This window comes from Pagrus major, chromosome 2 (assembly GCF_040436345.1).
Source record: "Pagrus major chromosome 2, Pma_NU_1.0".
In the NCBI taxonomy this organism is placed as follows: Eukaryota; Metazoa; Chordata; class Actinopteri; order Spariformes; family Sparidae; genus Pagrus; species Pagrus major.
The window spans coordinates 24,523,699-24,538,988 of NC_133216.1; the positions used below are offsets into that span (position 1 = coordinate 24,523,699).

General features: G+C 38.6%; 1 protein-coding gene and 1 long non-coding RNA gene across 2 annotated transcripts; both read right to left on the reverse strand.

Moving 5' to 3' along the window:
- Nucleotides 1–619, reverse strand: LOC141018107 (uncharacterized). Its single transcript, XR_012180697.1, has 3 exons — nt 556–619; nt 263–367; nt 1–144 (listed from the first exon to the last, which is right to left on the reverse strand). It is a non-coding gene; the product is annotated as an uncharacterized lncRNA (long non-coding RNA).
- A 5,303-nt stretch (nt 620–5,922) lies between these two features.
- On the reverse strand, nt 5,923–14,147 carry LOC141020171 (P2X purinoceptor 5-like). The gene is made up of 12 exons (XM_073495238.1): nt 14,011–14,147; nt 12,969–13,119; nt 12,446–12,517; nt 9,111–9,186; nt 8,776–8,872; nt 8,277–8,357; nt 8,029–8,170; nt 7,564–7,700; nt 7,015–7,108; nt 6,626–6,691; nt 6,452–6,534; nt 5,923–5,995 (listed from the first exon to the last, which is right to left on the reverse strand). Exons 1-12 carry the CDS (start codon nt 14,145–14,147, stop codon nt 5,923–5,925), a joined length of 1,209 nt encoding a protein of 402 aa, XP_073351339.1.
- Between the last annotated feature and the right edge of the window lie 1,143 nt (nt 14,148–15,290).

A 15,290-nucleotide genomic window follows, 5' to 3' on the forward strand; every position in this document is an offset into this window, starting at 1 on the left:
ATACTATTTTGATTGAGCAAGAAACAAAAGTGACAGCTTGAAGAGTGATGCCTCGTCTCTAGCAAAGATCTGTTGAGCAGCAGGATACGCCAGCAGCATCTTCAGAACACGAACCCTCACAAGTCCGAGAGGTGATAACACCCTCTGAAAAACAAGCACAACAATATGCAATGACTGAGCCATTCCTCTGTCACTCTGTTATGGTTTTAATCAAAATATTTAAACAAGGGAAAATCAATGCAGTAGGACGAGTTCTACGTACCTGACTCTACGGTCTTGCAGAACTGAGCTGTTGATGAGCACACTGTCTCCGTCCGACAGTCGGGGTCACTTGCACCACCACAGGTGTAGCATGTGAGTGTGAGCACTGATGACAAGACAAAACCCATCAAAATGAACATTTTCATTTGCCACAATATAACACTGGATAGCCTTTCATTATCTAATGGTGCCATTATAAGTTAAAGATTCATATGAAAGCATTCATGTCTTCATTTTGACCTTTGCTTTAGGAAGAATAATGCAAAAATGAAATAAAAACCAAAGTTCCCTCACCTTGAGTGCTACACAGCAGCATCACGAGCGTGAGGAGTAGCAGCTTCATGTTGTCAGATGGTATGTGGACAAACCTCCCGCACAGGCGCTTTTATACTGAGACGCAAACAGCATACCAAACAAAGAATGAGTCCTGCACTTCCTTGTGTCGGATATTCCAGTAACTGCCCTCTAATCCATTTTCCATCTCAACCATGAATGACACCTTGTAGAGCCGGTCCTGTGTATCAGCCAGCTCACAGAACTGACTTACTCAGCTTTCACATAACTGCAGTTGTTAACATAGCCAGATGTATTGTGTGCTTCACCTTTTTACATCATTTTCACTCATTAACAAGGCCTGTGACCTCCACTGACACCGACCCCCCTCCCTCCCCCTTCACTTACATTACATTAATGTAAGTTTTAGTCACTTATTTTGCACATTGCAATATCAGTATCTGCTGCACAATCTAGGTCAAACCTTTTGCAGTACTGGATAAATCTGCACAGTCTTCACCTACTTTAAAATTGGTCACACTCTATTTATTCTTACATTTTTATTGTGTCTTTTAGGTATTTTTAGTATTGTTTGTTGTTTTGCACCTACAGACCACAGCAAATACCTCGTATGTGTAAACTTACTTGGCAATAAAAGCGATTCTGATTCTGATTCTGATTCTGATTCTGATTTTAAAATACTTTTTCTGTGACACAATGGAAGGGGTGTGACTTCCCATCTCTATGCTTAAAGCAGAACTATCCTTGTAAGATATAGCCCGCATCCAAAGGTAGGTTAAAAAAATAGGGGCCAGCTTAGCACCTTTAGCTTACCAGAGTAGCTGACAACTGCTTCTCTACACTCGTTGCTATAGCTATCTTTGGCTATAGCTAGCTGCTGTTAGCTGTACAGCTCAGTTAGCCATGGAGCTAGAGGCTAGTAGCTAGTAGCTGGACCGCAACCTCAGGGAAGTAACCACAGGCAACCGGGCCCAGCCAGTGGACACCAGACTAATAGCCTAAACAGCCTCCAAGACCGATGGAGGTCAGTTTGACCGACAGAGGACACAGTATGGAGGTGATTTACAGCGGCTCCGGTTACAACTACGACCACGCAGATGAGACACAACAGGCAGGAGCAGGAGGCATGCAGTGGAGGACAATAACAATGTGTAGACAGAATTTTGTGGAAACACGAACAAAGACTGTTTTGATGAGTTTTAATTTATATCGATCTTGAAGTGTGAAGTTTGTTTTATGATGAATTGAGGTAATTTAGCTTCTCTTAGATCTGTAAAACAGAGAAACTTGAATCCAGACAGTTGTATTTTTCTGTTTAGTCAGGAGAACAGATGTCCTTTCATTACATTTTGAGAGTTTATTTCATTTACTTATCAGAAAACGTAGCAAACCTGCCGCTGGAATACATCTCCCAGCTGAAAACTACAAGAACTTTACTATCAGATATTTCGATACAAAGTGGAATTAAGAGTTAATGTTAAGGTTAATCTAAGTTCATGTTTCAAACTCAAATTCTGGACATATATTACAAAAACAAGAGTCCACAGTGCTAATGCTAACATGTGCACAATGACAAAGCTAACATGCTAATGTACTGCAGGTAAAATGTTAACCATGCTCTTCATCAGTTCAGTGTGTTAGCACGCTCACTTTTACTGATTAGCACTAAACACAAAGTTCAGTTAGTCTTTGAGAGGATCTGCATTTCCAGTGTGCTCTATATAGATGTGCTAATCCAAAGTCATCGATTTCAACTGCTGAATATCCAAAGGGACGGAGGTAGCACACACACTGTCCCGAAGAAGAGCTACCTTCATCCCTTTGGATATTCACAGCTAAACACAATATGTGTACAAATGAGTTTAAATGTAATGACTGTACAGACACAACACCTTTTTTAGTCCACAATTCAGTAATACTAGTTCAATTAGTTAATCAAATAATTACCTCTTTAATATTATCCAATTGTTAACCTCAGAAAAAGGTGATTGTGTAATTCTGTTATTATGAAAATCTAAATTTACAGTGAGAATGTGAAAATGGAGTTTTAAAACGGAAAATACACAAAAAAGGCGGAAGGCTGTCAGAGATCACATCAATCATGCGAATAAAATGCAGGTTTGATCAAGTACACTTTAAAGTGCACGGGATTGTGACACAACTAAAGAGAAACTGTCACTTAATTTTCCTTCATTAGAATGCGTCTAATATACCTTTATACATGAAAAACAATAACGATGCACCCTTAGCACAACTAAATGAAATAAGATTTAGGCCATGGCATTTCTTTTAACACCCTGTTCTACTGGTGATGTTTGCTTGAATTGGATTGGTGTGTTAAGATCATTGTGTGAAGCATTGAAAGAGCAACATGTTATGTTGTCCTCAACCGACTGCCTCTATGTTATTACATTTAATCACTCAGAAATCATCATCATTGCTCCTCACATCTGACACGCTGATTCTGTGGGTTTATTAAGAGAAATCAAAAGCTGTCTCACTTCCTCTGCGTATTTTCTCATGTTTCTAATATTTTGTGTGTAGGGGGTCAAATAGGGGGTCAAATAGGGTAAATAACATCATACTCTTATTATCTGAATACTCATAAATTCTATACCCCAGGAGCCCTTCTAGTGATTATGAGTAAAGCCTTAATACGATACAATATGCTGTTCAAGCTTGTGCTGACTCTCCCGCTGTGAAGTGTTTATGAGGTTGAATACAGCATGATGTTGCCCTTTAGTGACATCTGTTGGCAATAATGAGGAAGTGCAAGATGTTTTATTATACTGTGCATGAGAATTTATTAGAATAATTTTTTTGTTGTTGTATGTTTTACTCCATTTACAATGAATCGCAAATATTTTACATTCCAAAAGACCCTGAAGGGTTTTAGTTTTTGTGTTTATTTGCTGTCAAAGTTGTTGGCAGGGTAGCTGCATTCACCAAACGGCAAACAGCAAAGACTGCATTGGAAAATACACTTAAGAAATGCAACAACAAATCTCTCCAGAAACAATGTCCTTTGACTTTATATAATCATTGTATTTACCTCCACTGTATTGGAGGGACCAGCCAGAGATAATACCTTTCCCACCATTTCAATCTTTCTGGTCTGAGGTTTAAAGAATAAGTGAAGGATGGTGAAAGTGCTGAGGAGATGACAGATTGGTGTTTACTCGGTACTTCTCCACTCTTCCCCATAGGAAATGTTAAACAAAGAACATGTTTTACTTGTTTTCACAGTTCATTTTTTAGGAAAAGAAAATGTTCACACCCAGAAATAAAGGTATTTCTTGCCACTGATGTCCCTCCTGTGCACTTGGCACTGGCACAGCGTCATGAGTTCAGCTCAACGCCATTTCATCATCTGTACCATTTATTGAATTTATAAACCAGAACTGTAAAAGGCATGCTGGAGAAAAGCCAATAAACATGCTGTCACACAGCAATTATGCCGTGATCTTGTGTAGACAGCCAGAGGCTTCACTGTGTTTGAGCATATTTTACATGTATGTCCAGTTGTGTTATGTTAGCTTCAGGTGCTGCAGCTACTGCCTTACTTAAACTCTTCTTGTGTTTTGCAATTGTTATGATAAACAATGAAGTCAAAATACATCATGTTTCTTATTAAAATCTTTATTTAAAAACGTACTTAAGTAAAAACAAATAATGATTGACCGCTCTGAAGTCACAAATATGTTGGAGAACAAACTGGCACTTCTGTGTTCTCCTTGTGTTTGCTGGGCTAGTAATACACACACAAAAGGAGAACATTTTAGCAAAAAAAAGTGAGCATATTAGCATAAAAAGTTAGCATTTAAGCAAAAAGTCTAAACCTAAAACTAGTTCTGAAATTAGGTGAATCAAAAAAGAGCCTCTGTACAGTTGTAACTACAGTTTTTACTGAGAAAAACAAGTCACCACTATAAAACACCTGCTTTTAGAATGGGGTTTGGTTTACCAGACCTCCAGGAGCAGAGGGTCTTTTAACGTTAATAATACACATAAATTCAGCTGACCTACCTTCTAATAAAGGACCTAATAAACAGCATAAAGTAACATTGGAAGTGGAACTAAACCGACCTGTTGTGATCTCCTCTCAGCTCGTAGTAAACGGTCAGGTAATTAAGCACAAACTGCTGTCAAAACAGAGACAGCGTTCTGCCACGCCACAGGGATTTCATTAGTTTACAATAAAGTCACATTGGACAGATCATAAAACAGCAAAACAAAGTGTCTTAATGACAGAAAAGATGATAGATGACAGGAAAAGGACCTGAACATTCAATAAGGTAGTTGTGTGTGTCAGACAGGACACTCATCATCCACTATTTCGTTCATTAGATAGATCAACTACAACATAACATGATTGCTTCCCTGTCTGACCATCAGATTTGGGCTCCTAATAGCTAAAAATCCATGTGGTATTCTTATTTTATGCCATTAAATTGGCAGAGACCCCAGAATTTGCATTTACCGCCAGTCAAATCAGAGGTGCTGTTTATACCCAAAAGTGGGCGGGGGCTTGACACAAGGGCAAAGTACTTGGATGGGTTGCTCTTATCCATGGGTTGACATGCACACAAAAAAGCAAAAATGTTAGCATTTTAGCAAAAAATGCTAATGCTTACTTTTCTGTGTGGAGTTTGCATGTTCTCCTTGTGTGTGCACAGGTCATGTCTGTGTGTTTGATCTGTCGCCTCCCACAACTCAGGCGAGAAAAGTGGACTTAAAAAGTGAACGCAGTCCCCGGAGAACTGACTCCAAACAACTTAGCACCGCCTCTAATGAGAGTTTGTGCAACATGAATGAGTCTTCCATTCAAAGAGCCACATCAGTGATGTGTGGCATAAACACTGAGCCACAGTGTGAGGCCTCTGTGTAGACATTTGGTGAACAATGACGTTTGAATCAAATATATACAGTATTATACTCCACAGTGTTGTCAAAATAAACTTAGCATTAGTCAGTTGTATCAGAGTTGTCCTTTCTATTTCATCTTTAAGGTGAGGCACTAAATGTGACTTATAAAAAAGTCCTTTTATCCAATCAGCAGTCAGACTTACAACCTTTACACAGCACATCATAATGACCATAAAAAAGTAGAACAACATTAAAAGTGTCCTATCTTGGTTCTTGATATCTTTTAGATTTTCAACAATATTTTCTGCATGAAACATTTAAACATTTTTTACATTTTTTACATTTTTAAAAAAAAATGTTTCCATAAATTAACTGTTGTTTGGTTTAAAAGACTTAAACATACACACAGTTTATGGCTAAAACCTGAATAAAGTCGATGGAATATCTACTCTTGATGGGATTTTTTTGTCTTGGACAAACTTCTCTCACGTAGTGAAAAGACTAAGATGTCAGTGTCTCCTGCTCCACGCTTTTCCCCTCACAGTTGTCTTCAGATGCTGACTTTGGTTTACCTCTGTGGAACAGAGACACACTGTGATGGTTGATGATGTGACATATCAAAATTACTAGCCGAGAACAGCTGAAGATCAGTAACAATTCTACGTTGTTAAACTACATATTATACAGTTATATTCATTATAACAAAAAATTAAAGGTGATGTACATAGCTGTAAGTTAGATAGATGTCAGAAAACTGCTACCAGTGTTACTTTCACTTGATGTACAGATGAATGTCTTTGGAAGAGCTTCACGACTGCAGCACCAAAACAAACCTCATCATTCATTTAAAACTGAGAGCTGGCATGAAGTCACAGACTGATCATATTATAATCCAAAAGTTTGCACATGCACTGTATGCCCTTAAGTTAAAGCATTAAAGACACAAGCAGCGCTAACTGTGTGAGAGCAGTGTGATATGTTCTTAGAAAAATAAATCTCTGCGTCTGTACTCGTGTGTTGCTTTTCATACCTGGATCCTTCAAACTTCCTCTCTCGATAAGAGTCGCCCTTCTTCATCAGGTAGAGAAGGACCATGTCACAGAAGAATGCTCCCTGTTCAATGAAGTTACAGTATATTCAGTGATGTGATCGTCCAAATTGGCAAATATAAAGGTAAAAAAAAAATTCCTGTGCAGTTCCTTACAGCGCCCATCAAAGCCAGTCCTGAAGCGACATTGATGGCTGTTGGGATGATGCTGAATTTCCCCGCCTGTGTATAAAAGCAGAAATACAGGAAATGTGGTTATAGAAAAAGCACAAAAATCATCTTAAAAGCATAAAAGTAAAGGTCTGTCGTTGGTAAAAAAAAATAAATAAATGAACATGTCAGAATTGCAGTCTGCTGAGACACAGTCATACAAACATCACAAACACAACACAAAACGTCTTAAACGTGTTATCTGGGTAATACAAGACCCTGCAAGCTTCTATCAGTTTGTTGTTATGTGCTAACGTTTGTTGCTTTAATCACTTGAACCATGTCACTTCAAAACACTGTGGCAGAGTGGACAGAATTTCACACATTGTCCTTACCTTTCCATGCACCATGATGTTAAACCGGACACCGTAGACTTTGTATAGAGATCGAAAGCTCTCACCAGCACCATCTTTGAAATAACGAGTGTGTCTGTTGGAGGAAAAAAAGAGCAAACATGGAGGCATGAGAACACTAAAAAAACAATAATCTTCAATAGGTTGTGACGACTAAGATTTTTGCATAATTTTCTCCCGTCAAATTGTGTTTTTAATTGTAAATAAAGTTAATAACATTGTCGAAAACATCTGTATCAGCTGATAAAGGCTACAAAACTAAACACAAGCATCTGCAAATAATCATTTCTGCTGACATGACAGGACGGTAAAATGATGTTTTAATTATGCACTCGCGACGAGAACTGTTGACTGAGTAGTTTTCTTATTTCGCCAAGTGAACGTGTACATTTAGGACGAAGAGTAGGCAGAATATGTTAATTCCACAACAAGAAAGTCTCATTGATTGACAGAAACGATGTGCATTTATTTGGCAAAAATCCAATATAAAATGTTGCAGTGACTAAGACAGTGTTTGCAACGAGGTCTCACCTGAAGTTAAATCCCTGGGCGATGGTCTTGTTGGACATACCGATGTCCAGCCGAGTGAAGTGGTACTGTGGCTTGCAGTTGGAGTAGCCTTTGTCGAGGTCACAGTCCCACTCAATCATAATACCAATGGAGCCGCCCTGGAAAACAGAACACAGATTCAATCATATGTCCTATACTCTGATGCCCACTCCCTAACGACACACGTTCACTCCTGCTGTTAAAGCCAGTGTTCTGCCCAAATTTCCAGTGCCTTTTTCTGTTGGTGTGTCCTCATCCTGAACGTAAAAAGGTCAGGTTACAATAATAAGGTCAGCATCTGCACCAGTGTTGTATGGCTTGTAAAAATCAATATAAGCTTGTTGTTTAAAATCTTTCCAGGACATTCAAGCAAGATCTCTGTAGGAGAACATATATACATAAAAATATCTAACAATTAAAATCTAAGTTGCAGAGCGTAATACTAACAAATGTGCTCATGTCCTGGAAGTTGTATCCAGCTCGCCTGGTGATGTCTCCCAGGCGGAAGATGGGGCAGTAGGGATGCAGCTCGTCATCGTATCTGCATTTCTTCAAATAGGAGTTGTCAGTCGTTTCAAGGACATTGGACCTCACAGTGGAAAAGAAAACACAGTGGTGTGAGCTGAAACTGTTTCCAGTTGACCAAAGCAGTACATGGAGAGCTCATGGTGAGTTTGAACACAAAGAGGACTCACTTTGAAAATGTGAATTTGGAAAATAAAATGAAATTCTTGATGTAGATGGTGAAGTTTTCAGCATTTGCCAGCAGAGGTCCTCTGGAAAAAATAAAAAATAAAACAAAGAGGCTTGTTATTACGCTTGTCTGTGCTATGTAATGTGTACTATCATGTGTGTGTGTACTATAATGTGTACTACATACTATCATTGTCAGACGGGAATCTTGCATTAAAAGAAACACATTTTTCAGGAATTGCTGGTTGTTATATCATTTAACATGTTTCCAGCAGGGTTCTGCATTCAGGATAATGTTAAACCAAGAGTTTTTAAACATATATATGTATGAAAATGTAGTTTATTTAATTATTCTCAACCACATTGGCTGTGCATGGTTTTACCTCACCTGAATGTGTGTGTATGTGTGAGGGTGATCAAATCCATCAAAACAGAGAAAGAATATGAGCTTAACTTTTTTCATGTGTGTCACAGTTTTCATATGATTGTATTTCTCCTTACTGTGGTTTGAACATTCTTTCAATAGGACACCAGCCATAGATTTCACAGGTACCAGTGGAGTTTTCATCTTTTCTTACGCATCGGCCACTTCTTATTCCTTAAGAAGGAACAGACGAGCTGAAATCATCCAGTTTTTCACATGTGAAAAGACGCTACGCTTACATTTCTATTGCAAATAAATGGATTATATACAACCAGTTCAAGTGAGAATTCTGAAATTATATTCTTTTTTAAATTTCATTTCATTTATCTGGAAAATACCATGACACAGGGAGTTCAACCTTGCTGGATTTAGACTCAATGGCAATTTAAAATCAGTGATGTTTCTTTCTCACCGTGACCAGCCTCTACCATCTTTCCGTCTTCGCAGTCCTCATCGTCTCGACAGTGGCCATCCAGCACTTTCGGACTCTGCGAACACAGGAAGAAAATGTCACACTGTAAGACGCATGAATCTGGACTTCTGGAGCCGTATGGCAAGGCTCATACTATGGAAGCCCATTAAAATACATACAGTAAGTCAAAAGTGTCTTGTCATGTCGATATAATTTATAATTTCATCTTTTGACTTGGTTTTCATAATTTTGACTTACTAGCTCCTGATTTTGACTTAGTATTAAATAATTTTGATTTAATTTTGACTTCCAAACGTCGGGTGTTGGGTAGCCTTTCAGACGCTGGGGCACCCCGACCGGGTAGAGCCAAAATGTATACAAGAGCAGTGTTTTATGGCTGTGTGTTGCTGTACAGGCTTGCTATTCTCCTTGGCTGTTGCAGTGAGTCAGGAGGCCAAGAGAGGCTGAGTTTACATACCAGGAACCCTCTGGAAATTTGCAGCAGGAGATACAGTTGAGAGAAATGACTAACAGTATAATTGAGACACATGGGCATACACACTCGTAGAAAGAAGAAGGAGGTGTGGGAGCTTTTGTCAAAAGTTTAAAGTCTTTTGTTGTGACTAAGCACTGTGGAGAAAATACAGAGCGGTGGTCGTGCCATCTTCAAGTCATTTGTCGGCATGATACAGAAATCAGGAGAGGGACTATAGACTCTGCCGTCCACTTACATCTGAAGGAGAAAAATAATTCCTTTGAGGACAGCAATATAAACATCTTGGCCAGAGAAGACAGATGGTTTGAAAGAAGAGTAAAGGAAACCATCTATGTCAAACTGGAACGGACCTAAACCCACCTAAAATGCAGTTCCCTCCCAGCTTAACAACCATTCGCACCAGGGCTCACCTAGCCCTAGCAACCCATATGAAGGACGGTTTGACCAACGACCCACAAGTGGCCCTGACGACTCTGTAAGGACACTCACACACAGAGTTTAAAAGCCTGCCAACTCCTCTCCAGTTAGTTAGAACTGAAGAAGCCTCTTGGATGAGAGGTGAAACGTCTTCAAACCTTCATCAACAATAACACTGATGATTCACAACTTTCTATTTCCAGACTGACTTTAGGGGGGTTACGGCAATGTGTCCATCCAACACATACTAAAAACCTACCAATAATAAGTGTGTTTCATACAACTGGGACACCATCTCAGTGAGCAGATGTATCTGAGTAGATTTTTGTTACATTTATGTAAACTTACAGAGGCTGTTTGCTCACCGCAGCGGTTAAGGGTTTGAGTCCGACCTGTGGCCATTTACTGCATATCACCCCATCCCATTTCCTGTAATCTCTCTTAAGCTTTCCTGTTGAATAAAGCCATGAAAAGGCTTTTTACAAAAATACTGAGTCATCCCCATCTTGGCAATTCGAAAATTGTATGGATTTATAATGCCACTGGTAACTGATTGGCACAAGTGACCATTTATCAAGAGATTTAACATGCTTTACAGTTCACTGAATTATCAGGTAAGAAGAAGAAGTTTCTGTTTATTTATGGTTTCATTAATCTTAATTACAACACAGGTCATGTGTAGCTCTTCCCAAACCTTTGTCAAACATTTCTCTCCACATCTTGAATATTGCCGGCTGAAATAGTTTCCAGATGATCAGACGTCAAACAGTGGAGAGTAAATAAAGTAACCTTAAAGCAAACACAGTTAGTCTCTGACAGCTCGAAACTGCAAGCTGAGCAGCGTTCCTGTAACAGAACACAGTGTTTGAACACATCCTGCCCTCCAGCCAGCTGACATGCACAACAGAACACTGACTGTGTTTTACCTTCAACAAAAAAGCATGTTTGTGGTGCTTCCAAGTGACAAGTCCGTAACGCAATAGCAACAGTATGCAAAAACAACAGTATGAGAGGGGTCTGCGTCATTGTCAGTAATACTGAACACTGAAAACAGACTCTTATAAGGAGCAGGCAAAGTTAATTCCCCAAACCAGTGTTTTTCAAAGTGGCGTTCAAGGACCCCACTTTGAGAAACACTGGTTTGGGGGTCCTTGAAGGGGTTCTAGGGGCTCCCCAGCACAAAGGGGAATAATTTATTGTCACTATAATTTAATCCATAAGTTACACAATGACAGAATGAAACTATTTTTGTCTTGGGTTTCATACACTTTCTTTGATAAAACATCTAAAAACAAAATTATCATCAGACCCGGTCCGTGGTCTACTTTGTGTCAGTTTAGGGCTCTTTGACATGAAAACGTTTGAGAATTAGACTTTAGGAGTTATTTATTATATATGAAATAAGGTCTTTTGGAGGCAGTGGGTGTCACATGACCTGCAATTCATGTCCAGTAAACCAAAATCATCGAACCCTCCAAGTGCATTTCCCTGGTGCTCGAGCTAGCCTTCACGCTGATTTATCATCGTTGTCAACTTCGGACTTTGTCGTTAACTTAATGTCAAGATGTAAACTTTTGGAGCACTGTGGGAAAATTAAGCTCCCCTTGTCATAAATCACAAGAATAACGCACATCATGAAATTGGCCTGTAGTTCAGTGAAAATTAACTTAAGTGTAAACACAAAGATTTGCCAATATTTATCTGTCAGGGGTTTAATGTGTGATGCATTTCATGGATTATTGAGATGATTTTAGAGTTTTTTGAAAATGAGGTGACACAAAGATAACATGACTGCTGCTGCAAAATGCATTTGTCAAATACCACTCTGCATAATACCAGGATTATTACTATCATTATGTTATCACATATGTAAATAATTATTAGCACGTAAGATCTAAGAAAACCATTTGACAGCTTCTGTTAGAGAAATACCACATTTTGAGTGTTTTAATTACATGTAAATTCAATCTAATTTGAATACATAAGCCCAATGTAAAGAATCACTATTAATGCAGAGTTTTTCTTTTGTGCTGAGTCCATGTGTATAAAATTAAATAACAACATGCACGATTTATGACAGGAGATAGAATAATCAATTTGAAAATGCATTACTTTTATGTGTAATACTAGAAGTGGAATTTCCCCTTAACTTTATATGTAATAACTGAATAAACACAGAAGGTTTATGTGTAAGTTTTTTATTTAATTCGTGGACATTGACTCTACATGACATGATGAAAAACGCTGCATTGAATGTGACACTGTACATTGAACTTACGTAATAAAATTAGATGGGAAATGTAGTTATAATTAAAATACTTGGAGTCATTGTTTTAAGCATTTTTTTAACGAGAGTACCGTTTACTCATGGAAATCCCACCACAGTTTTACTATTTCAATCAACTCTACATAATATCCTTACCTCAGCACAGTATCCAAGCTTCTGGTTTGGTGTCTCTAAGAAATTTGTTACAACAAACAGAACAGCTTCACCCTGTATGTAGAGAAAACAATGTAAATTAGTTATTTATTGACATCATACTATGATGATGATGTTCACCCGACCCTGCTCCTGCCTGCAGACCACAATCCTGCTTTTTGAGGATATATAAACCCCATTTAAACCCACACACCTCCTACCTGTGTTTGAACTGCTGTCACACAGAGGAATGTGCCTGTTGCCTGTGTGACTATTTGGTTTTTTCCTCCATGCTGCTTGTTCACTGTTTGTTACTTTGCCAGCCCACACTGATGCATCTTACTACTGCAGTTCAGTAAAATCCTGCAGACATGCAGAAAAAATGCTTCGGAAAGTTGTTTTCTTCATTTCTACAGTTTCACTTTCACCAGAGCCCACCGAAGACGTTCACTAGAGATAAAAGACATGAACCTTTGCCCTGAAAAGGCTATATGTTAACATCCTGTAGAGCAAGATGTGAATTCACCTGTGGTGGGATCACGTAGTCCTCTGGTCCCCACACAAGCAGACCAGACTCCGTGGTGTTTGTCACGGAGACTCCTTTCAGTTTAGTTATGACTGAACTCTGGATGGCCTCGTCAGTCTCTTGGTAGCCCTTCTTGCTTAAAAAAACCCACCTGTAAGAGAAAGCAAAAAGATGAATGGCTGAAACTGAAAGTTGTGTTGTATTTTCAGAGGGTTTATGTGTCTATACATAAAACATTTTTAGCAGTAAATACAAATGGAATAAATGGAAAAGGAATAAAAAAGGAGTCTCTATAATCTTCATCGATGAGTTGTTTGGTCTTTTAAATGTCAGAAAATTGTGAAACATGTCATATGAGTGTTTCCCAAAGACCAATGTCTTTTGTCCACAACCTAAAGATATCAAATATACTGTTATAGAGAGTAAAGAAAGCAAAACAAAAAACAAAAAGAAAAAACCAGATGAATCGATCATCGATTATCAAAATAGATGCAGATTAATTTAATTTAGTTGAAAACAAATTGATTAATACTGAGAACCTTCATCAACATAATTGATTAACAGATTATGCATTGCAGCTTTACTATAATCACATAATATTCTGATAAGGAGTTAAAAGTACTGCTAAGATGCAGTCTACAGTATTGTAGAAACACTTTCCTGTCATTTTTAAACCAACAACAATAAATTGAACTAGATAAGGTTTACTGCAGCTTTGTTTTATTTATGGAAATGCTGCAGGGACCACAGAGCCACAAGAGTAGACTGACCATGAGCGAAACTTGGTGTTTAACAGGTTATAGTGTGAAAAACCTGTTCTGTTGCTACATGCAGTCATCAGCCAGCCACCGATACGTTTCTACATTTAAATGTAATCATTTATTTAAAATACCTTTTTAAAGCTACAGCTCGATTAGGGTCAGCATAAACTTCTCACAGTCATTTAGATGCTGATATTATAATTATTTGCCAAGCTTTAGGTAGGCTCGTTTATGTTATATGTTTAACATATGGAATGAGGTCATAAAAGTTGTTCACTTACCCTATAATGTAACCGATGATAGATAACTGGATGAGTCTGTACAAAACTCCAACTCTCTTATTTTTGGCGACAATGTATTTTTCCGTTTTGTAGTCGAACAAGGCGACGAAGTGTCCTCTGAAGAAGCTCCCGGCCATCCTGCAGCTGCTCTTGGATGAACAGTCAAGTGGCCTCAAGCAAAGCAGCAGCGCGGGTCATCACCAGCGTCAAGTCAGCAGCAACAGGCGCGATATCCGGTTAGGGATTTCAAAATAATGGCTGGCCTTCTTGACATCCGGTATTCTCTTGGATTCAACCGCTTTAACGGTATTAGGCTTAAACGATATTGACATTTGATCTGATGATAGGCTGGACCCTAGGGAAAAGGCTGTGGGTCACAAATAGCCCTTTTTAACCAAAGTGAACCCAGTGCTGGTTCTGGGCTGGTTCAACTTGTGAACCTTTTAACAAAACGATTTGTTTTTCCACAGGCATGAGAGCCACGGTAGAGTCATTCCGTCATTGAACATATCTCCAATTTCCCAGCATTGTGAGGAACAACTATGTAACTTTGAACGAATATGACGACATTGACTCTTTACAAGTGTTGCTCCTGGCTTTGCATGTGTAACTGAGTTAGAAAATAGTCTCATTATGAATTTCTTCAAAATTGACGTGTGATGTGTATAGTTTTAGAGCCACCTGGTGGGTTAACACAACTACAACTACATATGTGGGGCTCCTTCTCGCACACCGTACCTGCCCCGGCAAAGGAAAATCCTCGGTGCATGCCAGCTACATTGCAATTTCTATGTCTAAAGACACTTGTGTGCAGAAATAGTAACTTTATCCTTGTTTCACTTTTGTTTACATGTTAAGCTAATGCAAGCTAGCCTCCCAGCTGTAATGTTTTATAGTACTGTGGATAGTAGTCCTGTTATTCTCTGCTGCACAGACCTGAATGCCTGCAGTTGCCTTACACACTGTTATTGCCTGGCAGGCTCATGTTAAATGTGGGTTTCACATATTGTCACTATATGATAAACTTGTAATTCCAGCTTTATGATATATCATGTTTAATGTGAGAAGGGATTTTATTGTGCTTCACATGCAACTGTCATTTTGTATTCCATTTGTGAGTTTTTTCTGGAAGCATATTGTAAATGTAACAGAAAATGGCTCTTATTCCTGGGTACTCTATAAAAAGGCATACATAATGTTACTGCTATACGATCACAACATGTTTGTTTAATGTTAGAACGTTGGCTAAAGGACTATAATGACATTGTGGTGTGAAAATG